This window comes from Bos javanicus, chromosome 17 (genome assembly GCF_032452875.1).
Source record: "Bos javanicus breed banteng chromosome 17, ARS-OSU_banteng_1.0, whole genome shotgun sequence".
Taxonomy (NCBI): domain Eukaryota; kingdom Metazoa; phylum Chordata; class Mammalia; order Artiodactyla; family Bovidae; genus Bos; species Bos javanicus.
Window position 1 is genome coordinate 44,001,052 of NC_083884.1, and position 26,077 is coordinate 44,027,128.

At 40.0% G+C, this 26,077-nt stretch overlaps 2 protein-coding genes across 3 annotated transcripts in view; one reads left to right on the forward strand and one right to left on the reverse strand.

Moving 5' to 3' along the window:
- The window catches only part of ASIC5 (acid sensing ion channel subunit family member 5), a 49,160-nt gene extending 48,828 nt beyond the window's left edge, over window positions 1-332 (forward strand). Inside the window, exon 10 of the mRNA XM_061383877.1 lies at window positions 49-332. Coding sequence (XP_061239861.1) covers window positions 49-239 — 191 coding nt within the window. The 3' untranslated portion in view covers window positions 240-332. The remainder of the gene's footprint in view (window positions 1-48) is intronic.
- Window positions 333-23,569: 23,237 nt separating this feature from the next.
- The window catches only part of GUCY1B1 (guanylate cyclase 1 soluble subunit beta 1), a 62,967-nt gene continuing 60,459 nt past the window's right edge, over window positions 23,570-26,077 (reverse strand). For both annotated transcript variants that reach the window (XM_061384347.1, XM_061384348.1), the window contains exon 14: window positions 23,570-24,781. In XM_061384347.1, coding sequence (XP_061240331.1) covers window positions 24,758-24,781 — 24 coding nt within the window. In that variant the 3' untranslated portion in view covers window positions 23,570-24,757. The remainder of the gene's footprint in view (window positions 24,782-26,077) is intronic.

Consider the following 26,077-nt stretch of genomic DNA (forward strand, 5'->3'; position numbering starts at 1 on the left):
TATGGAATAAGCATGATTTATTCACTTTCTTTATTGGTTTTATTACAGCAGATGTTGGTGGTCAGCTGGGCCTATTTTGTGGGGCCAGTGTGATTACAATTATAGAAATTATTGAGTATATATTCACCAATTTCTACTGGATATGCATTTTGTTCTTGTTGAAGATCCCTGAAATGACCCAGGGAGCTCCTGCACCTCAGAATCACCTGGGGAATAAAGACAGCATCGAGGTATGCTGATGTCCACTTAGGAAAAAAGCATTTGTTCTTCTCTTCATGATACCTTCAGATTTACTCATGGCTTATTCACTGCTTTGTAACTTTATGTTATAGTCCTGGAGATATCTTTTTATACATACTTCATCTCTGTCTGTGTCTTTAATTACACATACATATTGATTTATATATTAAAAAAAGAAACAGGCACTGTCTTGGGTTTTTTTCCACCATGGAATTAATTGATTAATCCCCAGCACCCAGAACAGTAGAGATTATATAGTAGGCATTTCAAAAATACTTCTTAATGATTGAAAGCTTGTGCAATAGAAAAGACACTCTATGATTAACTACATAAGTTAGACATGGTAGATACTCAATATTTGAGGAGACAAGATACTTCTTTATTCAGGAAACAGTGCATGTAATTTGTGCTTTATAAAATTTCTGAGAGATTTTATTTTGGGGAAAGGTCAACATGATTTCTTTTCTTTTGTCTGGAAAGTCCTATTATACAACTGACTTTTGGACAGTATCTATGTCTATTTCCTGTACAGGTGGATACTTAAAATAAATCTGTTTGAAAGTAAATTTGTAGTATATTGGGAGAACACAGTGTTTATCTCTAATATCTATGTATACTTCTTTAATTTCGGGAGGAAATTCAAGATTTGCTGTTCTGTCATCATCCCTAAGGCAGTTAGTCTACTCTTCTCTTTGTGACTCTGTTATTAAATGCACCATCTAAATAGCATGTGTCAGGGGTTGGGGGGCATCCCTGGAGGTCCAGTGGTAAAGAATCTACCTGCCACAGGGTTTGATCCCTGGTCCAGGAAATTCCCACATACTGTGTAGCAACTAAGCTGGTGCACCACAACAATTGAGCCTGTGCTCCAGAGCCCGGGAGTTGCAACTACTGAGTCCTAGAACCACGACTACTAAAGCCGCACACCCTAGAGCCCATTCTCTGCAGCAAAAGAAGCTACCGCAATGAGAAGCCTGCCCAATGCAACTAGAGAGTAACCCCTGTTTGCCACAACTAGAGAAAAGCCTGAGCAGCAGCGAAGATCCAGCACAGCCAAAAGTAACTAACTAAATTAAAATTTTCAAAAATAAATAAATAAACAGCACATGGTTATAGGGCAGATGAGAGTTGGACCATGTGGCTGAAAGATACCATCACCCATCTGGGAATCTGTTTTCTTCATTTCTTTGCTTAAATAATCAAGGGCAAATAGTCAGAGAGTAAATGCAATGGAATGAAGAAGAAAATGAAATGGAGAAGAGTCCTTGAGATGAGTATTCATTTATGAGTGTTACTTCTTTGGGGATTGATGAAGGTAGCCACATAGAGATATTTTGCTTTGAAAGTCAAAATTGCAACTCTACCCCTTGCCCAAAAAAAAAAAAAAAAAAGGACTAGTCCTTCTGAAGCATTTTAAATATTGTGGAAACAAGCAAACCCATATTTGTGACATGACAGCCAGTAATGGGTCACCCTCAAGTGATACAACACTGAAGAGAGTGATGGTGGATGTGGATAAAGGTTTGAGTCCCTAATACAAACCTCCTCTTAAGAAGGGATGAAGCCATAAAGAAAGCTGAAGCTGCAGAAGGCAATATCCTAAAGCTGAAAGGACAGTTTGGAGGATGCAGTGCTGCTGCAGTGGAAGGCATTAGGGTAAACAAGAAATTGTGGGTTGGGGAGCAAGAAAGAAAAAGCCCTCTAATGATACATTTATCACATAAGATAGAGGGCTTTGCCACTAGAGGCTTATCACTTAAATAAGTCAGTTTCACCTTTTGCTCCATTTTTATTTGAGAACCTCTAGAATTGCCCGATTTCCATCCACAGTGACTACTGTAACTTTAATTAAAGCAAGAATCTTTTTGGAAGTATCAGAAAATGGATATATGCAGATTAGAGTCTTTGGTAGAAATTTAATATCAAATCTCAGCATAAAATACTGAAAATTTAGGATTGTCAGTCACCAGATGCAGCAACTACTTAGAATTCTTTCAGGAGTCAATTGTTCATGTATTACCAGGTTTTATTGAAGATATATCCTGCCACTGAGACATCTAAGTCCCCTCATAACTGCAATATCAGAAGGACTTTCCAATAAAGACAGAGCAACTCAGCAGAGTCACTCATGCAATGGAAATGGTACCCAGGGAGCCCATTTGATGGCGACTCTGGAGCACATGGAGGGAAGGGAAGAAGAACATTGTATCCAAAACCAGTTTGTAGCTGTGCATTTAAAGCCAGTATGGAGGTTCCTTAAAAAACTAAAAATAGAACCCAGCATACACATTGCATATGATTTAGCAATCCCATTCCTGGGCATATACACAGAGAAAACCACAATTCAAATACATGCACCCCAGTGTTCACTGCAGCACCATTTACAATAGCCAGGACATGGAAGCAACTTAACGGTCCATCAACAGAGGAGTGGATAAAGAAGCTACATATACACAATGGAATAGTACTCAACCATAAAAAGAACAAAATTGTGCTATTTGTAGAGACGTGAATGGATATATATATGACTGTTATATAGAGTTAGATAAGTCATAAAGAGAAAAACAATTATTGCACATATATGAAATGTAAAAATGGTATAGATGATGTTATTTGCAAAACAGAAATAGAGACACAGTCATAGAGAACAAACATATGGACACCAAGACGGGTAAGGGGATAGAATGGGATGAATTGGGAGATTGGGACTGACATATACACACTACTGATACTGTGTATAAAACTAATTTCCGGGAACTGTTCTCAGTGCTCTGTCATGACCTAAATGGGAAGGAAATCCAAAAAAGAGGAGGTATAGGTATATGTATAGCTGATTCACTTTGCTGTGCAGTAGAAACTAGCACAACATTATAAATCAACTATTCGCCAACAAAAATTAATTTAAAAATTAAAATTAAAAAATGAACATGGTGTATAAAAATGATGCACAGAACTTATATTCTGAAACTCAACAAGTAAATATTACAAGTAAAAAATAAAGCCAGTAAACAAAATCTCCTCAGTGGCCAGCTCCTATTGCTCTATGCCCTAAACGTTACAATCCCCTCTCTGCTATCTCAAAGCAGCTGCCTGAGGTACTGATGGAAAATTCTTAACTGAAAGTCCATTTGGAAACCAGCCTCCCTTCAGACTTAGAGGGTGACACTTTGGTTGCAGAAGGTAAAAGTGAGTCCACACACTGGGAAAACAGAAGGCTCATTGGGGAGCCTGACCCTCGGGATTCCCACTCCAGAACAATACTTGGATATTTATAGATATGTGTGGCCAGTCAAATGGGCCCACAATAATTGGACGATTAGGAATTTCTCTCAATGAGGAAGGTGATTTTGGAAATCTCTGTCAGAATTCTGAAGGAGAATCAGAGCAGCTTATGAGATGCCCGCCTGGAAAACCCCATGGCTGACTCAGAGGGAATGTGGGATGTGAAGGCTGAGGCTTGCTTGTTCTGGCCCTGGAGCTGGTTAATTGGCAAATGAATGTAAATGAGCACAGAGATGTCCCAGCTATGTAATAATAGGTAGGAAGATGGTGTATTCCTTTCCCATGTGGTCAGGCACAGTCCAGAAGACTGAGAGGAAAGGAACTGCTTTCAAAGGCTTTGGGTAAGATGCTTAAGGACAAACACTAGCAGGTAGATTGTTAAAATCCTTACCAGTAACCCTGGTGGCTTCAAAGTGGTTCTGACAGGAATAGGCATGATTTCTACTGTGGGCTGTATTACCCTTTGACTGGAGCCAGTCTCATCATTAAGGGTTTGATGCAACAGGTTGTGCTTCTGTTTGATTCTACCCACTACATTTCATGGACCAAAGTGACACATCACTGCTGTCAATGCACCAAAACAGTGAGAAGCTTAATGCTGTCTGGTCTTAGGATATTTCCTACCACGTTCAAACTGGACTTAAAACACTTTTACTCAAAGATGCAGAGACTGTGGTAGAGTCTTGAAGAGCTGAGCTGACACTATGAGGGACAGTGGAGGAGAAGCATCTCTGAGAAGGTTTCTTTCCAAAGAGTTCAGGGATGAGAATGAAGGCTGAAGATGCTACGATCACACACTGACTTCTCATCTCAAAATACTTTCCTTATTTTCCTGGATCTAGTCACTGCGCATCAAGGGTTGCACTCGTGTGTCCTGAAGGAGGGGAGCATCACTGTGCAAACAATTGACACCACAATGTCAATTCCTCTGAAAGTATAAATATCCCTAGGAGAACAGAGAAACGTACACTGTGTGGCTCGCCTAGGACTGACCAGAATGCTGGCCCCCTGCTCCTGGCCACAGCGGTCCCAGAGCCTTTGCCTTTGGAAGGTGCTCCTTAGGACTGGACAAAGGGAACATTCCAGAAAGGAGATTTCTGCTACTTGCCTGAAAAACCAAGTCTGAGTTAAGACATGTCAACAACGGAAGAGAGACTGGGGAGATGGGAAAGGAGCTTGTGAATACAAATAACATCAGGAAGGATGCTGTCATACTTTCCCTGAGAGAGGGCTTGAATGAAAGAATTAATGTTTTTAATTCTCTCAGGAGCAGCAGTAGTTCATGATCCATGCGGAAAAGACCCCTGGATTTGTTTTTCCTCTAAGATGGAAAAGTGACCTTAAGCCTATTTATAAAGTTAACCCAAAAAACTACTTGAGTTCATAGCAGAAGAGGTATCATCAGCACCCCATGATGACCTGCCTGAATGAAGAGCAGGTTGAAATCATCACTGGGTTTTATTTTTCAAGTCATGCTTATCACGCAGATGCTTTTACACAGCCGTAAGTCACCGATGAGTCATCCAAAGAATCTTCAGAAATAATTGCACATAGAAGCTGAATGTTTAAACTCACAGCCTCTGGGGGGTACTATTCATGTACATGCATAAAATATAACAAGTAGAAGTGTCACCACTGGCTTAGATAATGTTGATCTCAACATCCTAAGAGAGTAGGTACGAGGGAAATAGGAATTGGTGTGTTGAGCCAAGTGGTCCTGGCATTACTGGAGGATGCCTGAGAGGATTATGTGTAGACATGATGCACTATTCATATCTCTAAACCAGTGGAGCATCGTACTTGCCAACCATGCTGGGAAAGGGCTTATATCTTTCATTAATGTCTTGATTACAATAAAACCTATTGTGTTAAAAGTGCAACAGCGTAAAAAGAAATAAGCCACCAAGCCATAAAAAAGACGTAGCAGATCCTTAAACGCACATTGCTAAGTGAAAGAAACAAATCTGAAAAGACAACATATTGTATGGTTCCAACTATATGGCATTCTGGAAAAAGACAAAAATGTAAGAAGAAAAATCAGTGGTTTACAGGACTCAGGGAAGGAAAGGAAGTAACACCCAGAAGATTTTTAGGGCAGTGAAAATATTCTGCATGATACTGTAGTGGTGGACACATTAGACATTTGTCAAAATTTACAGAATGTTAAAAAAATAAGAGTGATCTCTCAAGTAAACTATGGATGTGCATTAATAATAATATACCAACATAGGGATATCACATGTAACATATGTACATATTAATGCAAAACATCAATAATAGAGTAAACCAGAGGTGGTGGAGTAATGGGTGTATGGGAATTCCCTACTTTCCACTCAATTTTTCTGTCAACCTAAAACTGCTCAAAAAAAATAAAGTGTATTAATTATTTTTTCAAAGTGCAGTGGTGAGGGATGATGGAGACTCTGAATAGAGGGATGCATTTGTAGCATGACTATACACAGACTACAGTGTGACAATAATTTTCTGGCCAGAGCACTCTGAATTACCAAAGAACTTTCCCCGCAGTACACGGAATGAGTCAGAAGGCAGAATGTCAGTGTGTCAAAATGATACCTGGAATCCTGTGTCACTGAAAATTTGTTTCTTAAAGATTAAAGTATGGAATGATCCCCCAGTCCAGATGGACCTGAAATTTAGTGACCACTGGCCTCCAGTAACTCCTTTGTTCATTGGAAGTGCATTTTGTATAAAAAGAGATCTTTGTGGGAAAGTTTGAGACATAACATTGTAATATTAACTGAGTTGTAATTTAGTCACTAAGTGGTGTCTGACTCTTGGACACCGTGGACACCACTTGGAATCCATAGACAAGCCTCCTCTGCCCATGGGATTTCCCTGGCAAGGATACTGGAGTGAGTCTCCATTGCCTTCTTCAGGGGATCTTCCAGACCCAGGGATCAAACCAGAGTCTCCTGAAGTGGCAGGCAGATTCTTTACCTGCTAAGCCACCCTGGAAGCCCTTCTGTTAACTGAGATGTGTTATATAAAGTATATCTGAAGCTCTCCACAGCAGCTATATGTCATAATAAAAGATTTATGATCTACTTGTAAACCTTAAAATAAATGAAACTTAAGTAAACTATAATCTCAGGATAAAGGTAAGTTTTCAGGAATTAACCTAAAACTCCCCACCAATGTCAGAGCTCATGAGATTAATTGGCCAGAGAAAGAAGTAAATTTAAGTTTGGGAGAGTAACCATATGCAGTTGAATTCCTCTATAAAAGCTATTGGAAGGTGCAAAAAATAATGGATTAAGGAAGGAAATGAATAATCCAAGTGGTTAAGGAATATAAAAAAATTGTGAGACCTGTGGTCATCATCAGCATGTTTTGAAAGCGAATCGCTACACTTCACTGGAAGCTGCAGGTCCTGACAGTCATCAGTGTTTTAGTTAGTCTGCTTCTATGGGTTGACTATTATAGAAATTACTATAGCAAGAATGACAAGCAATGCCTGGGGGATGCGTAGCAAGGAGATGGAAGTGAGAATAAAGGATTGGTTCTGTGGCCTCTCCCCCAGCCTCAAGGATTAATTACCTTGAAAATTCAAGGGATTTATGGGAGTCAACTTGGCTCAGAGCCAAGTGTTATGGACATTAAATGGAAGCAGCCTTGTTCAGGCTGCAGAGCCAAGAAAGCAGAGCAGGCCTTTGACCTTGTTTCTGACCTGCCTGGACACTGTCCTGACTGTGTGCCTGATAGCGAGTACACCAATCATTACCAGTAAGATGAATGACAATATAGATAAGATAGGGAGTGGGTCTTGGAATTCTTGAGCCTCTGGAGGAGGCCTGGACAACCAAGCTTGGGTCTTAACAAAATCCTACGACAAGTAAGATAAAAGAAACAGCATTGTAAAAAATATTAATGTGAAATCAGAGCTGCAATTTGCTTGCAAACTGATGATGATATCCATTTGTGGCCTGGGATTCTAAGTGGGAACCCCCCAAATTGCAATTTTGAAGTCCCACCAGTGAGGTGGATGCTCTGCCTGGGACCTTTTCTCAATGGGGACTCCAGATTGCTGTTATGCCGGGAAGTCCCAGCGCTGTTTAAATCTGGATGTTAGTTGGCCCCAATTAGGTGATGTTTGTGCTGTTATTCCCTTCTACTGTTTCTGTTTCTCTTTTCTTTTAATGATTGTATATTGAAAACAAGTTAGGTAATTCTCTATTAAATATTGAAATTACTTATTTGTATATATGTATATACACTTGTATATACTTATTTGTATATATGAGTGGTTTCTTTTGTTAATGAATCCTTTGAACCTAAAACAAAATTTAAAACTTCCAGCAAAATACCAAGATAACTGAAAATTAGGCCAAGCACTGTGGGTCATGGCAAACACATGCACCTGCATTGTTGGGGGTGTTTATTGAGCTGCCCTGGAGCTAAGAGCTGGTCACAAACCCTGAGAACCCCCATGATCAGCAAGGAATAAAAGCTGGAGAAGCCCCAGAACTGGAGGCCACCACTGCCTTATATGACAGCACATGTCCTGAGAGCAGAGTGTCTGGGGAACATTGGTAACAATTCCTGGCTATCATGAAGACTCTTTAATGCTGTGAGCATGACCACTGTTAAAAATTCAATACAAAATGGGGATTTCCCTGGTGGTCCAGTGGTTAATACTTCATCTTCCAATGAAGGGGTGCAGATTGGCTCCTTGGTCAGAGACCTAAGATCCCACATGCCTCACAGCCAAAAAACTAAAACATAAAACAGAAGCAATATTGCAACAAATTCAATAAAGACTTTAAGAAAATGACCCAGAGGGATGGTACGGGGAGGGAGGAGGGATGAGGGTTCAGGATGGGGAACCCATGTATACCTGTGGTGGATTCATGTCGATATATGGCAAAACTAATACAATATTGTAAACTCAAAAAATAAAATAAAATAGTAAAAAAATTTTAAAAAGAAAAATGGAAAAAAAATGATCTACATTTTTTAAAACCTTAAAAAAATTCTATACAAATTTGAGAATTCCCAGAGCAGACAAAACTGTTAAAGCCACTTAAGCAAAATGGAATGTAGCTCATCTCACAAGTGAAAATGAAACCAGGTTATTTCTTGTAAAGCTCCAGGTTATTTCTTGTAAAGCTCCCGGTTCTCGAGCTGTTCTTTGCCCACTAAACTGTTACTAAGTACTATTTATTGACTGGAGGTTTTGATTTTGCTGTGTCTGAATTTCCGACAATGGTCAGTTTCTGCTGAGTGTGTGTTCCACCTCTAATCACAACATCCTGTTTGTTCTCCTTGGACCTTTCGTCTCCTTTCTCATTTTCTCTCGTGTCTCTGTCCTAACTGAGGCCTTTAGTGCTGAAACCAGACAATCAAATACTCTCCTGGAATTCCATACCTCCTCTCAACAATTTACTATGTGACAACATGTCATAGTCTGACCCCTCCTCTCACCTCAAATGGTTTTACTGTTTGCAACTTCCCATCACCCTTTGCAAGATGTCCATCTTACATAGTCAGCATATTTCTTTTTAAATTCTTTCTGGTCCTTTTAATCAAGGACAGCTCTTTCTTTGTCACATAAAGTTTCCATGATGATTTGTTCCTCAATAACTCTCCTCATTCTCTCCTCTTTTACAGCAATATTCTTTTTTCATGGGAATTCTGCAATCTTTCCCACTCTTCAGTGTTACACCTTCTCTATTTAGCTTCTCCCAAACTCTTCAATCTCTTCTTCATTCCTGTTTGTCTAAATATGGTAAGACACGTAATCAGCACACATTTTAAAATTACTTAAGTGTATAATAAATCAGTAGTTAAATAAGATAATTGAATATATAGAAATTAACATAGAAAGCAATTTATATGCAAGTGACACTTTAGTGATTATTAAATATAATAAAAAACTGAAAAATTTATGAAAATAAGATAAACAGCCATATTTATTTGACTAATAACAAATTTGCCTAATATCACATTTGCCTTATTCCCTTCAGGTTTTACATGTATTGAATCATGCTATATGTGTCAGTCTAAAGCCTGCTTTCTTATTTTACATATTTACTATGTGTCCATGTCAACATATGAAGATCTAGTTTATTTACTGCACAAAATTACCAATAAATATATCATGATTTATTTATTTTCCCCCAACTAACTCATATTCACATAACTTCAGTATTTTACCTATAGCAAAGACATTGCAATGAATCTCTGTACATCCCTTTTGGTTATTTTTAAATCTAATTTTTATTTTATTTTATAGCTGATTTACAATGTTGTATTAGTTTTGGTTGCACAGCAAAGTGATCATTTGTACATATACATATATCTAGGTTACAATACTAGAAGTGAAATTTCTGGGATTTTCTGAAACATACGTCTCCACCTTGAATGTCTCCTGTCAAATTGCTGTCTGATGTTGCTGTAACAATTCACACAGGCAGCAGCAGCAAGAGAATTCAGAGTTCCATTTATGCTGTATTTATCATCAAATTATAATGTGAGCCTTAGCAAGAATAAAAATGAACTCATTGGAATGTCTATTTTCAAAATCAGAACAAAGAATGAGGAATAGCAGGAGTACAAGTCATATAAAAAGGGACTTAAATCTACAAATCCTATTAGAGATGGACGTAGAGATTTTCGTAATGAATGAAGTAAGTCAGACAGAGAAGGACAAACATCACATGATATCCCTTATATATGGAATCTAAAAATATGGTACAAATGAACTTATCCATAAAACAGAGTCACAGATGTAGAAAGCAAAATTATGGTTACCAAAGGTGAAAAGAGAGGGGTAAACTGGGAGACTAGGATTGACATATGCACACTGCTATACATAAACTAGCAGGAGAGTTCCAGAAAAACATCTATTTCTGCTTTATTGACTATGCCAAAGCCTTTGACTGTGTGGACCACAATAAACTGTGGAAAATTCTGAAAGAGATGGGAATACCAGACCACCTGACCTGCCTCTTAAGAAATCTCTATGCAGGTCAGGAAGCAACAGTTAGGACTGGACATGGAACAACAGACTGGTTCCAAATAGGAAAAGGAGTACGGCAAGCCTGTATATTGTCACCATGCTTATTTAACTTCTATGCAGAGTACATCATGAGAAACACTGGACTGGAAGAAGCACAAGCTGGAATCAAGATTGCTGGAAGAAATATCAATAACATCAGATATGCAGATGACACCACCCTTATGGCAGAAAGTGAAGAGGAACTCAAAAGCCTCTTGATGAAAGTGAAAGAGGAGAGTGAAAAAGTTGGCTTAAAGCTCAACATTCAGAAAACGAAGATCATGGCATCTGGTCTTCTTGGGAAATAGATGGGGAAACAGTGGAAACAGTGTCAGACTATTTTTTTGAACTCCAAAATCACTGCAGATGGTGATTGCAGCCATGAAATTAAAAGATGCTTACTCCTTGGAAGGAAAGTTATGACCACCCTAGACAGTATATTGAAAAGCAGAGACATTACTTTGCCAACAAAGGTCTATCTAGTCAAGGCTATGGTTTTTCCTGTGGTCATGTATGGATGTGAGAGTTGGACTGTGAAGAAGGCTGAGTGCCGAAGAATTGATGATTTTGAACTGTGGTGTTGGAGAAGACTCTTGAGAGTCCCTTGGACTGCAAGGAGATCCAACCAGTCCATCCTAAAGGAGATCAGTCCGGGGTGTTCTTTGGAAGGAATGATGCTAAAGCTGAAACTCCAGTCCTTTGGCCACCTCATGCAAAGAGTTGACTCATTGGAAAAGACTCTGATGCAGGGAGGGATTGGGGGCAGGAGGAGAAGGGGACGACAGAGGATGAGATGGCTGGATGGCATCACTGACTCGATGGACGTGAGTCTGAGTGAACTCAGGGAGTTGGTGATGGACAGGGAGGCCTGGCGTGCTGCGGTTCATGGGGTTGCAAAGAGTCAGACACGGCTGAGCAACTGAACTGAACTGAACTGATACATAAACTAGACAACTTAAAAGTAATAATATTATGCGTTAGTCCCCTTATAGCATAGGAAACTCTACTCAATACTCTGTAATGACCTATATGGGAAAAAAATCTTAAAAAGAGTGGATATATTTATGTGTATAACTGATTTACTTTGTTGCACACCTAACTAACACAACATTGTATATCGACTCTACTTTAATAAAAGTTAAAAAGAAAAAATAATCCATTGACACAAACTTTTCCAGAGCTAGAGGTTTTGAGAAAGTGAAAAAGAAGATTGAGCATTGCCAAAGTTGCTCAACAGTTTTTACAATATGATGAGTCATTATCCACACAATGCCAACTTTTGTGCAAATTCATTATTCCATGTTCTTACACATTTGCATTATTACCTGGAGAAAGAGGTAGAGTAGCTCAGATAACTCAAATGTAAGCTTCAGATGACATTCAATTTTTTTCATGTGCCACAGTTTGTTAGCACATGAAAATTTGTACACAGGTCAGGAAGCAAGAGTTAGAACTGGACATAGAACAACAGACTGGTTCCAAATAGGAAAAGGAGTTCGTCAAGGCTGTATATTATCACCCTGTTTGTTTAACTTATATGTAGAGTACATCATGAGAAATGCTGGACTGGAAGAAGCACAAGCTGCAATCAAAATTGCCAGAGAAATATCAATAACCTCAGATATGCAGATGACACCACCCTTATGGCAGAAAGTGAAGAGGAACTAAAAAGCCTCTTGATGAAAGTGAAAGAGGAGAGTGAAAAAGTTGGCTTAAAGCTCAACATTCAGAAAACGAAGATCATGGCATCCGGTCCCATCACTTCATGGGAAATAGATGGGGAAACAGTGGAAACAGTGTCAGACTTTATTTTGGGGGGCTCCAAAATCACTGCAGATGGTGACTGCAGCCATGAAATTAAAAGACGCTTTCTCCTTGGAAGGAAAGTTATGACCAACCTAGATAGCATATTCAAAAGCAGAGACATTGCTTTGCCAACAAAGGTCCATCTAGTCAAGGCTATGGTTTTTCCTGTGGTCATGTATGGATGTGAGAGTTGGACTGTGAAGAAGGCTGAGTGCCGAAGAATTGATGCTTTTGAACTGTGGTGTTGGAGAAGACTCTTGAGAGTCCCTTGGACTGCAAGGAGATCCAACCAGTCCATTCTGAAGGAGATAAGCCGTGGGATTTCTTTGGAAGGAATGATGCTAAAGCTGAAACTCCAGTATTTTGGCCACCTCATGTGACGAGTTGACTCATTGGAAAAAACTTTGATGCTGGGAGGGATTGGGGGCAGGAGGAGAAGGGGACGACAGAGGATGAGATGGCTGGATGGCATCACTGACTCAATGGACGTGAGTCTGAGTGAACTCCGGGAGTTGGTGATGGACAGGGAGGCCTGGTGTGCTGCGATTCATGGGGTCGCAAAGAGTCAGACACGACTGAGAGACTGAAGTGAAACTGAACTGAACAAACCACAGTATTTGTTTTCGCTGTTGTTTGGTTGGTAAGTTGTGTCTGACTCTTGCGGTCTGATGGACTGTATCCTGCCAGGCTTTTCTGTCCAGGGGATTTCCCATGCAAGCCTACTGGAGTGCATTGCCATTTCCTTCTCCAAGGGTCCTTCCTGACCTAGAGATTGAACCCACATCTCCTGCATTGCAGGCAGATTCTTTATCACTTAGCCACCTGGAAAGCCCCAAATCACAGTAAACCATCAATTAAATGTGACTTCTACAGTGACTAATCAAATATTATGAATAAATGAATTCATCTTTCTAAAGTGGTAGCAAAGTTTTTGTCTCTATTAAGAGCAAGTCATTATCACCTTGGAGCTATTCCCCTTGAGGCCAAAGGGAGCTATTCCCCTTGAGGCCAAAGGGAGCTTTCTTACAGAAAAATGCTTTATATTATTTTTGGTTTGAGAGGGAGGGAGGAGAGAGAGGGAGAAGAAGGAGAGAGAGAGAAGGAAGGGGGAATGGAGTGAGGGAAGAAAAAAGAAAGAAAGAAAGAAGGGAGTAAAAAGGGAAAGGAAAGGAGGTACCTACCCCTATGACACAGGGACCACATAATTCTAATCTCAGGCTTGATTCTTTTAAAGATATCTACAGCACTCATTTTAAAATACGATTTAGAGAAGGAAAGGGTTTCCCTGGTAGCTCAGCTGGCAAAGAATCCACCTGCAATGCAGGAGACCCTGGTTCAGATTCCTGGGCTGGGAAGATCCACTACAGAAGGGATAGGATACCCACTCCAGTATTCTTAGGCCTACCTGGTAGCTCAGCTGGTGAAGAATCTGCCTGCAATGTGGAAGATCTAGGTTCTATCCCTGGGTTGGGAAGATCCCCTGGAGAAGGAAAAGGCTACCCACTCCAGTGTTCTGGCCTGGAGAATTCAATGCGGTTGCAGAGAGTCGAACACGACTGAGTGACTTTCACTTTCAGAGAAGGAAAGGGCACACAGTTGCATGCACACTGGGGATATGTGGTTTTATAAGCATGATTTAGACAACTGTGAAAGAAAGCAATCTCTGTGAACTGTGCATTCCAGAGACAAAAACTGCACATAAAATACTTCTGCTACACAGATCTATGACTCTACAAGCTCAGCAGTGTCATAATGTCTAAGGACAAGGAAGAGAAATCCACCTCAGGATACTATGCTGAACCAAAACCAACATCACATGAGGAAATGAAAATTAGAGGGAAGTACTGTGGGAATTAACAGAGTCCTAATATCTCTCTTGCACAGTGTACTCCAAAGTATCCATAAAAACAAACATCCTATCCATAAACAGGTCAAAGAATACAAATATGCCCTTCCCCAAGGAGAGACACGTAAGAATGCCAGGAAATAATGTATATACTAAAACACAGTACATAATCATGAGATAGAATTCAGGGCCAGAAGATTTAATAAATGTAAAGACACTAACAGCACTTTGTCAAAGTGTCCAGCACTTTGTCATGGACAGGAAAATAAACACTCTCCTAATCACAATAAACTGTGGAAAATTCTGAAAGAGATGGGAATACCAGACCACCTGACCTGCCTCTTGAGAAATTTGTATGCAGGTCAGGAAGCAACAGTTAGAACTGGACATGGAACAACAGACTGGTTCCAAATAGGAAAAGGAGTACATCAAGGCTGTATATTGTCACCCTGTTTATTTAACTTCTATGCAGAGTACATCATGAGAAATGCTGGGCTGGAAGAAGCACAAGCTGGAATCAAGATTGCTGGAAGAAATATCAATAACATCAGATATGCAGATGATACCACCCTTATGGCAGAAAGTGAAAAGGAACTCAAAAGCCTCTTGATGAAAGTGAAAGAGGAGAGTGAAAAAGTTGGCTTAAAGCTCAACATTCAGAAAATGAAGATCATGGCATCCGGTCCCATCGCTTCATGGGAAATAGATGGGGAAATAGTGGAAACAGTGTCAGACTTTATTTTTAGGGGCTCCAAAATCACTGCAGATGGTGACTGCAGCCATGAAATTAAAAGACACTTTCTCCTTGGAAGGAAAGTTATGACCAACCTAGATAGCATATTGAAAAGCAGAGACATTACTTTGCCAACAAAGGTCCGTCTAGTCAAGGTTATGGTTTTTCCTGTGGTCATGTATGGATGTGAGAGTTGGACTGTGGAGAAGGCTGAGCGCCGAAGAATTGATGCTTTTGAACTGTGGTGTTGGAGAAGACTCTTGAGAGTCCCTTGGACTGCAAGGAGATCCAACCAGTCCATTCTGAAGGAGATCAGCTCTGGGATTTCTTTGGAGGGAATGATGCTAAAGCTGAAACTCCAGTACTTTGGCCACCTCATACGAAGAGTTGACTCATTGGAAAAGACTCTGATGCAGGGAGTGATTGAGGGCAGGAGGAGAAGGGGACGACAGAGGATGAGATGGCTGGATGACATCACTGACTCGATGGACGTGAGTCTGAGTGAACTCCGGGAGTTGGTGATGGACAGGGAGGCCTGGCGTGCTGCGATTCATGGGGTCACGAAGAGTCGGACACAACTGAGCGACTGAACTGACTGACTGAAAGCACTCTGTCTGATGAGTAACTTTGAATACATTAGAAAACATTATTTATTATTAAGAAATTGTTCTTCTTGACTGTATGCTCTGAAAATAATAAGAAATGAGCACAAAAAGTTACGAGGCTCACTAAGACATTATTTGTTTGTAATGGCTACAAATGGAAATAATCTTATTTAAAATTTTGTTAAATTGAATTGATGATATATCTCTGTATTTTTTAAAGATAAGGGAAAGTTCTCAAAGATTTAAATAGTGTATATAATATTTGGGGCTTCCCTGGTGGAAGCAGTAAGAATTCTTTAAAGTGGTAAAGAATCCACCTGCCAGTGCAGGAGATGCAGGAGACTTGGGTTTGATCCCTAGATCAGGAAGATCCCCTGGAGAAAGAAATGGCAACCAACTCCTGTATTCTTGCTGGGAAATCCATGGACAGAGAAACCTGGCAGGCTATAGTCCATGGGATCAAAAAGAATCAGACATGCTTAGCAGCTAAATAACAATACAATATTCAAATTTTGTGAAAGAATATATGAAATTTTATTATACAATGGCTTAGTGAGAAGACAAACTTGGGTATCTGTTAAGCATATAGAATATGGAAAACAGAACATAGGGACTCAACATCTGATAATTTTAGCCAACAAGCTAGAGGAGTCTCTCGAACAAATATACAGTATGTTTGACACAGCATTGTGTAATATTTGATACAAAGATATATAACAATAAAAGGGAAATATAGTATAAATACATATATAGCATTTTTCCCTGAGCATATTTTGAGAAAAATTAAATTTCCTGTTATGCTAAGTAGAGTATAACACAGTGAGTTATTTTTAAGTACTCCAACTACTTTTTACAGTGAAGCAAAATTCCTAGCCAAAAATATGGAATAGCTTAGCTTTGGGTACCTACTAGTTAATTTGATTTCATTTTAGATCTATTACTCAGACTCACCAGATTTTTCACTTTCATCCCCAAGTAGATGCTTAATTCATAACTATTTCTGTTGGAATTACTTCATAACACACAGCTGTCCTCTCTCCCTCATTTATTTATTTTTTCAATCATTTATTTAAATCAGCATGAATTCAGAAAGATTTTTTTTAATCCTTTGGGTTACAACCTGATATTATCATTATTTATGTTATTGCTGAAATAAAATTCATCATAAGAAACACTGAAGAAATCAGGTCCTCTTTTATTTGGAGATTGATTAGATTTTACATTTCAGTGTCATGGAGGTATTTGCTTTTAGTCACCAACATTATAACAAGTAGAAGAATGGGAATGGATTGTATCTGTATACAGGAGAAATGCAGACCTAACTTTAGTATGGGAAACCAGGAAAATGTCTTCTATATTTTTTGAGAGACCTTGTTCAAAGCTTCAGAAATGAAAAGCAAAAAAGTTTCCCTAGTAGCAGTCCCCACCAATAATGAGAAAACACTAATGATGGAGAAAGGTGCAGGAGTCCAACGTGCCCATCACCTGGAGGACTTCCTCTGTGTCCCTGAAAGGCTGCACTCTTCACTCTGAGCAGGTGCCTTCATGAAGCATGAAGCTAATGATGCCATTTCTCTACTCCCACAGCTCACCACAGCTCACTCGTGGAACTAGTCAATCTCACAACGTGAAAGCTCCAGAGCAATCTGGTTTTCAGGCAGAGAGGGGGCCCATCACTAGTAGGACATTTCTCCTGGTGCACATCATATGGGTTCTCTTATTCTATCCTGTGATTGCTACCTTGTGCCCCTTCTCTAGACCTATTTGGTCCCTTGCCTGTGCCACAGGCCTCCAAATCCTGTTCTGCAGTGCTCATCATCAGATTTGGGGCCAAAATCACCTGTCACACCTCACACTTCTTGTCCATCTGTCCAACTAGAACTTCATTAGCTGACCAGTAATCATCTAACTCTAAGACACACTCTGAAAACTCATCACTTGCCGGCTTCTCTGCTCACCTGTAATCTGGAATATGTCAGAGGACACTGGTTGGAAGCTCAGGCTCTGTGTCTGCTTAGAGTGTGTAATTACTGGCTCTTCTCTCACTATTTTCTGACCTCAGGTGAGGAACTCAAACTTTATGTGCCCTTGTTTCCTTCTAAATAAAATGGAGGCAATAACAAGGATATTTACTTAATGAGTTGCTACAAGGATTCAACACATGCAAAATGTTCCAAACAGTGCTGGGGACAAGGGTGCTGTATAGTGATTGTAGTATTGCCCCGATTGCCGCCTGGTGGTGTAAGCTTTGTTGTGAGCTTCAAGGACAGCAGGAGTTATGATTACTCCCATCTCAGCTTGTGCCTATCTTCTAAATTCAATTAGTGGTTATAATATGGACAACATTTCAAGAAATGCCATTTTAAAAATGAGTTTGTAACTTTTATTATATTGTTGACACTATTTTTAAAAGAACTCCTTTTAAAAAGGCTTTACATGTTAGGAAATGCAAAGAGCTGTATTTAAAGAGTTTCTCAACCTCAAAAACTCATACACCAAGGGCAACTTTTTGACAAAAATCCCAGAGAAGGGCTTGTGTCAGTGTGATAGAGACATTTATTCCCACTAAAGTCTGAAGAGTCCCTATGGTTCTGGGACAATTTGCTGAGCACAAGCAAAGTAAAAACTGTTCATGTACATATGTGTGCAAAACATCTATTAGCTGTCTTTTGCATGATTCATTTTTAGTTAATACTTGGGTAATATTCTTGTCACTGCAAAAATAGCAGTTTTGGGGAGTTTGAGGTCGTCAGGGAAAGAACAATCTTTACAGGAATACAAATGAACAGGAGAAATGGAGTGTGGGTGGTTCCCAAGTGATGAACTCGATCTTTATAAAGAGGCTTAGATTTGTCAAAAGATAATAGGTGCTGCTTTGTGCCTCATAATTGCTTCTTATGCAAAAATTTCAAAAGAATGATCATGTGAAAATGAAAGGTCCTTTATCATCCCAAAACATTAAGTTACTAAATGTTAGTAACTTACAAAAAGGTCCAATTTCTTATTGCTTAAATATTTTCCTAAAAATCTCTCAGATAAAACTAATTTTTCTCATTTTATGTGGAATCTTAAAGTGATACAAATGAATCTATCTATGAAACAGAAACAAAATCAAGGACATAGAGAACAGATTGATGGTTGCCAAAAGGGAGGGATATGGGGGAAGGATGGATTGAGAGTTTGGAGTTAGCAGATGCAAGCTGTTATATATAGAATGAATAAGCAAGGTCCTACTGTATAACACAGTTCAGTTCAGTCAATCAATCATGTCTGACTCTTTGTGACTCCATGGACTGCAGCACACCAGGCTTCCTGGCCATCACCAACTTCCAGAGCTTGCTCAAATTCAAGTCCATCAAGTCGGTGATGCCATCCAACCATCTCATCCTCTGTTGTTCCTTTCTCTTCTTGCCTTCAATCTTTCCAAGCATCAGGGTGTTTTCCAATAAGTCAGTTCTTTGCATCAGATGGCCAAAGTACTGGAGCTTCAGATTTAGCATCAGTCCTTCCACTGAATATTCAGGACTGATTTCCTTTAGGATTGACTTGTTTCATCTCCTTGCTGTCCAAAGGACTCTCAACAGTCTTCTCCAACATCACAGTTCAAAAGCATCAATTCTTCAGCATTCAGCTTTCTTTATAGTCCAACTCTCACATCCATACATGACTACTGGAAAAACCATAGCTTTGACTAGATGGACCTTTATTGGCAAAGTAATGTCTCTGCTTTTTAATATGCTGTCTAGGTTGGTTATAACTTTTCTTCCAAGGAGCAAGCATCTTTTAATTTCATGGCTGCAGTCACCATCTGCAGTGATTTTGGAGCTCAAAAAAATAGTCTGTCACTGTTTCCATTGTTTCCCCATCCATTTGCCATAAAGTGATGGGACTTGATGCCAAGATCTTAGTTCTTTGAACATGAGTTTTAAGTCAGCTTTTTCACTCTTCTCTTTCTCTTTCATCAAGAGGCATTTTAGTTCCTTTTCACTTTCTCCCACAAGGGTGGTGTCATCTGCATATCTCAGGTTATTGATATTTCTCCCAGTAGTCTTGATTCCAGCTTGTGCTACATCCAGCCTGGCATTTCTTATGATGTACTCTGCATATAAGTTAAATAAGCAAGGTGACAATATACAGCCTTGACATACTCCCTTCCCAATTTGGAACCAGTCCATTGTGCCATGTCCAGTTCTAACTGTTGCTTCTTTACCTGCATACAGATTCTCAGAAGGCAGGTCAGGTGGTCTGGTATTCCCACCTCTTTCAGAATTTTCCACAGTTTGTTGTGATCCACACAGTCAAAGGCTTTAGAGTAGTCAATCAAGCAGATGTTTTTCTGGAATTCTCTTGTTTTTTCTATGACTCAACAGATTTTGGCAATTTGATCTCTGATTACTCTGACTTTTCTAAATCCAGCTTGAAAAATATGGAAGTTCTTGGTTCACGTATCTTTGAAGCCTCATTTAGAGAATTTTGAGCATTACCTTGCTACTGTGTAAGAGATGAGTAGAATTATCTGGTAGTTTTAACATTCTTTGGCATTTCCTTTCTTTGGGTTTGGAATAAAAACTGAACTTTTCCATTTCTGTGGCCACTGATGAGTTTTCCAAATTTCATGGCATATTGAGTGCAGCATTTTAACAGCATCATCTTTTAGGATTTTAACTAGCTCAGCTGGGATTCCATCCCCTCCACTAGCTTTCTCTGTAGTGATGTTTTCCAGGCCCACTTGACTTCACACTCCAGGATGTCTGGCTCTAGGTGAGTGATCATGCCATTGTGGTTATCTGGGTCATTAAAATCTTTTTTGTATAGTTCTTCTGTGTATTCTTGCCACCTCTTCTCAATATTTTCTGCTTCTGTTAGGTCCATACCATTTCTGTCCTTTATCTCTGCATTAAATATTCCCTTGGTATCTCTAATTTTCTTGACGAGATCTCTAATCTTTCCCATTCTATTGTTTTCCTCTATTTATTTGCATTGGTCACTGAGGAAGGCTTTCTTGACTATGGATTTCTTTTTTACTGGGGAATGTTTTGTAAATTAGTACAAAATGGGCAGTAAATATTATTGGTAATAATAAAAACCTCTATATATACTACTCATTGACACATCTTGTCTTTAATTTTTAAGAGGTTATCTTCTATTCAAAAGGATTTCTGCATGAAATAGAGGTACATTTTCTCCCCTTATATTTAAAGAATCAAAAGTCCAACTCTTTATTAAAGAATTTGAACCTGATTAGGTAAATATTATAGGGCTAGCTTATAATAGAAACATATGCATTAATACAAATACACTAATATAACCTAGTCATTGTGATTTTAGCTTGGAGTCAAGTCTCCAACAGGTGTTTTCCAGAGAGCTGTTTATTTCTTAGAAATTTGCTTTAAAGCCCCCCAGTTGATCTCCTCATTGTTCCTTGACGATTAAAAGGAGTTCAGTTAAGAATTTGGGTTGTTTTTCTGAGAATTCCCCAGTGGTCAGGCCAAAATCATAGCATCCCTGTTCTGGAACTTTCACCAAAGAAATGTTGGAATTTCAGAGCAAGAATCTTCTTTAGACATCATCTTGACCAGCTCTTTTCACAGATCAGGGATTTAAGAAGTTAGAGAATGTGGCAAGATCACAGGGTTAGCCTTGCCATAACTGGATATGGGCTCTCAACTCTCTGTACAGTGATTTTTGTTTTGGTTTGGTTTTTAAAATCTACACTATTATATGTCATCTCTCCAATACGGTAGAAGTAGCAAGAAGCAATCATTTTAACACGAGCTACATGCAACTTAGCTCACCTAAAATGATTCTGTACAAAATTATAGTTTCTAGAACAAATTGCTTGTTTTAACAAATTTTCACACCTTCCTACAGAATTAGCATAAAAATTGTGGGTGAAATTTCTGACCATGATACGTGTGAATAGATTTCAAGCTACACGAATGGTCATAATGGGGTAAAAACAATTATTTTTATGATATACTTTTGACTGTAGGTAAGGGACGGTGGGAGGGAAAAATCCGAGGTTGCACACAGGAAGTGCCCTTCAGTGCAGAGCCAAGAGGGTGAGCGAGTAGCACTTCCTGTGAGAGACCCTGTGTCCTCACTCCCCCCCTCCGGCCCTTAGATTCTAAACAGCATCCTCTGCTGCCCTCTAGCGGTTCTGAGAGCCATTAGCAAGGTTGCAAAGGGAAATCTTAGAGGTGAGCAGAGAATTGGTTCCTTTTTCCCCTTCAACAATCTGCACCCATTTATAATGTGGGGTGTGTTTTCTTCACACACCGCAGAGCAATTCTCAGAATCCAGCTGGATGTCCTACACTTCAACTCAGTTCTGACACCGTCGACCCAATATCACATCCAATTCCCCAGGTTAATGGCTCAGTCCTGCAAGAACATCCCCCACTTAAGAGATCAAGGCAAAGTCACCCTGTCACCTGTAATTCTAACCAAGTGGCTATAGGGCCAAGGTCCCCACACTCCCTATTTGGGTTTGATTATTCTGCTAGAGAGAAACAAACTCAGGGAACCATTTTACTAACTAGATGACCGATTTATCATGAAAGGATGTGATTCAGAAACAGCCTGATGGAAAAGACACAGAGCTTTACACCCACCAGAAATTCCCCTTGCCCACCAGCCCAACTAGCAAGGATTTAAACTCCAAAACTGCTCCCCTCACATGGACAGAGGAGCGTGGCAGGCTACAGTCCATGGGGTCGCAAAAGAGTAGGACAAGACTTAGCGACTAAATGACAACAACCGTCTCCCCTCCCAGAAAACAGAGATCAGGGTGGAATTCCTAGTCGGCTCACCTGGCAACAACCACCTTCAGCCCCCACCCCACTGAAGTCCCAGGGTCGCTTTATTAACATAACAATAGGCGCCTTTGTCATTTTTCATCTCTTAGGAATTTCCTGTGGTTTTCCGGAGCTCTGAGCCAGAAATGAGGATAGGGACTAGGACCAATCATATAGAATTTTTATTACAAATCGCAACGTCACACCCTTCAGTGACAAAGAAACAGAATACATCATCTGGTGAATCATGGATGCAAATAAAATCGAATAATGAATTGGTTCCAAAATATATTTGTGTGCGCTTAGTCCATGGCGTCACAAAGAGTTGGACATGACTCAGCAACTGAACTGACTGAGTGAGTCACTCAGTCGTGTCCAACTCTTTGTGACCCAATGAATATTAACCCACCAGGCTCCTCTGTCCATGGAATTCTCCAGGCAAGAATACTGCAGTGGGTTGCCATTTACTCCTCCAGGGGATCTTCCTGATCCAGAGATGGAACCCAAGTCTCCTTCATCTCCTGCATTGGCAGGCGAATTCTTTACCATTGAGCCACCTGGTAAGCTCCCCATCCAAAAAACATAGACATATATCCTCAATTCAAAGTGAGGATCTCCTACCTTTACATAATATTTTGTTCTTTTGTGTGTGTATGTGTGTGGTACACAAGAGGGCTGAACAGAAGGAAACCACAGAGAAGGGATGAATTCATTCAGCTTTAGACAAGCCTTCACAAAATCTAGCTGGTTCCCTCCTCTCTCTGATCCCTCCTGGTTCTCATTCTCTAAGTATTCTTTCTGTGTCTTGAACACGTTTTATCAATATGAATCATAGACTCAATGGATATGAGTTTGAGCAAGATGGTGAAGGACAGGGAAGCCTGGTGTGCCACAGTCCATGGGGTCACAAAGAGTTGGACACGACTGAGCTACTGAACAATAAAATCACTATGAATATCAAATAGTTTAGTTACTTAGACACATGTCTTTCACTCCCAAAATGTGGGAGGCTCTTCAAGAGCTGATGTCACTTCCCATGTATCTGTGTATCCACTCCCCCACCACCCAGTGCTGGTCTTGCTGCTGTCACTGTGTTGATCCTAAAAAAAAATATCATATAGGAATAGTCCTGAGGAATAGGAGCCACTCAGCTTTACCATTAAAGCAGGGATTCAAAATGAAAGTCTATCAGAGGCAAAATGATAAGACATATTTCCAGAAATGGCACTAGTCAAAAGACCAATAAGAGCATTCACATCATTTTTATTGAATCAAAAACCATCTAGAGACAAGTGGAAAAAATAATTTATTACAGGTTCTCTTACACATGAACATGGAACATTTATACAGGTTATCAACGTGCTGATAGGAAATGCTATATTTAAAGACAAACATTTTTACACAAAAGTAGTGGTCCTGTATTTTATAAAGATAGATATTAATAAATTATCAGAGATAATGAAGAACAACAGGTGATGATTCCAACAGGAATGCACTCTATGTTGAAATTAAAGTAACTTTTCTCAAGATGGCACCCTGGATAGAATCAAGTTCTTGTGAGCTAAGACAAAGGAGCTCTTTTCTGGGAAGAAAGGGCCAAGAAGGGCTCTGACCAACCAAAACACCCCAGCTGCGCTTCCCGCTTCATCCTTGGATGTAGTTAGAGCCCCTAACGTTTACTCCCAGCTAATGCAATAGCTCATTGTGAAACAGTGCTGCCTTCACCAACAGCTGCATGAGGTTAATGAGATTTATAATGCAAAGGATACAGTGCAAAGGACAGCATTTTAGAGGAACTGTAATCGCCACATGATCTGAATGAATAACCTAATAGTTTAATAGCAAAGAAGTATATTCTCTATTTCTGAAGGGAAATTAACATAATTCTAAATGGACACTGTTTTCTTAGCATGATATATGGAGTCTGAAAATAAATGGCATTTTTCCCCTAAAATTCTGAAATCACTCCTTTAGAAAACGATTTCTATAATGATATGCACCAACACAATAAAACCTTTTTATATGTTATAGTCATTAAAATATACACACATAGAGACACTGAACAGATGTGGAAAACCATGATATATATATATACACATGGCTGAATACTGTTCAGTTTCATTTAATTAAATTCACCAAATATTTATTGGGTGCCCACTACTTGAAAACCACCATGCCAGGCGATGCGTAGTCGATCTGAAGACATGTGAAGCTCACATCAGCCACACAAAGCCAAACTTCAGATAACATACTAAACCTCAAAAATAATCAAAAGCAGAGCTAAAGTTGAATAATGAATAAGGAAAGAGATACACAGGAGAAAGGCTTGGGGAAACATGAAAAGGACGGAGGGAATCACTGGTCCTGGGCATGGCATCTGTTAGGGGTAGACTGGACCTCAACCTGCGATCTTAACCCCACAGTCCAGGATTCAGTTTTCATCCTGCTCCGTTTCCTTTAAAAAGTCAAGTAAATAGGGGATTAGTTTTCAGTGATAAGAAAGCTTGTAGGATTCCTCAAAATATTTTCTTTTTTTTTTAAATAAAATTTGCTCTGCATTCATATCTACCACTTTTTTAAGCCGTTCCCACCATCAGGTTGGCTGAAACAGCCACCCAAATAAAAGGAACAAAGCTTCAAGCAAACTAATTTATCAGAACATCTGGAAGCATGCTAGTGCCAGAGTAAATTATTTTAAGTGAAAACAGTGAAAAGAAGATAAAGATAAATATTTTACAACTTGGCATTTCATTCCTTTTACGACTTCTATTCTAAAAGCATTTTTAGGGAATGTGCACATCCAGGAAAATACATACAAGGAGTCTCTCCCCCTCTACAGAACCAGTACATCAACAGGGAATAGAGCATCGGGCTTGTTTCTGACACAGCCCACTGAAAGAGGGGCAAGGCTGGTGGGACCTTGGTGTCGTGAGCCACGGTGGGCCATAGGACCCCCGAGCAAACCCCAGTGCTATCCCCCAGCACATGGGTTCTGGATGGAGTACAGCCATAGCATGAGCACGAATCTATAGCTTCCCTGAGGAATTATTTAGATTCTAGACATGCATAAATCACTCTTCTCTCAAGATCAGTCCTGGGTGTTCGTTGGAAGGGCTGATGCTGAAGCTGAAACTCCAATACTTTGGCCACCTCATGCGGAGTTGACACATTGGAAAAGACCTTGATGCTGGGAGGGACTGCGGGCAGGAGGAGAAGGGACGACAGAGGATGAGATGGCTGGATGGCATCACCGACGCAATGGACATGAGTTTGAGTAAACTCCGGGAGTTGGTGATGGACAGGGAGGCCTAGTGTGCTGTGATTCATGGGGTCGTGAAGAGTCGGACACAACTGAGCGACTGAACTGAACTGAACTGAACTCCAGGAAAGACCCACCAGGGACTAGCATGTCCAAAGATCCCCAAACATTCCACAAGGTGATGGTGTGGCCTTAGAAGGATCTGGAGCATCGTGGTTAGGAAACCACCCTTGAAGATGGTCATGTTGTCTCAGCCCTGGCAGTGACCACATGGCAACCCAGGGCACTGGGGAGGGGGCCAGGGACGCCCCTCACCGCCCACTCACTTGTGGGGCTCCAGCCAGATTACGGCAGAAGAACCAAAATCAGGGCTTCTCTCTCTCCAGTGCTTTTGGTTTTAATTTCATTAAAGGACAAAACTGTCAGCCATCAGGTCTCCCCTAGCAGCTGCATTGTTCTAACCAGCTCACTAATGGGTCAGTGTTTCCGCTG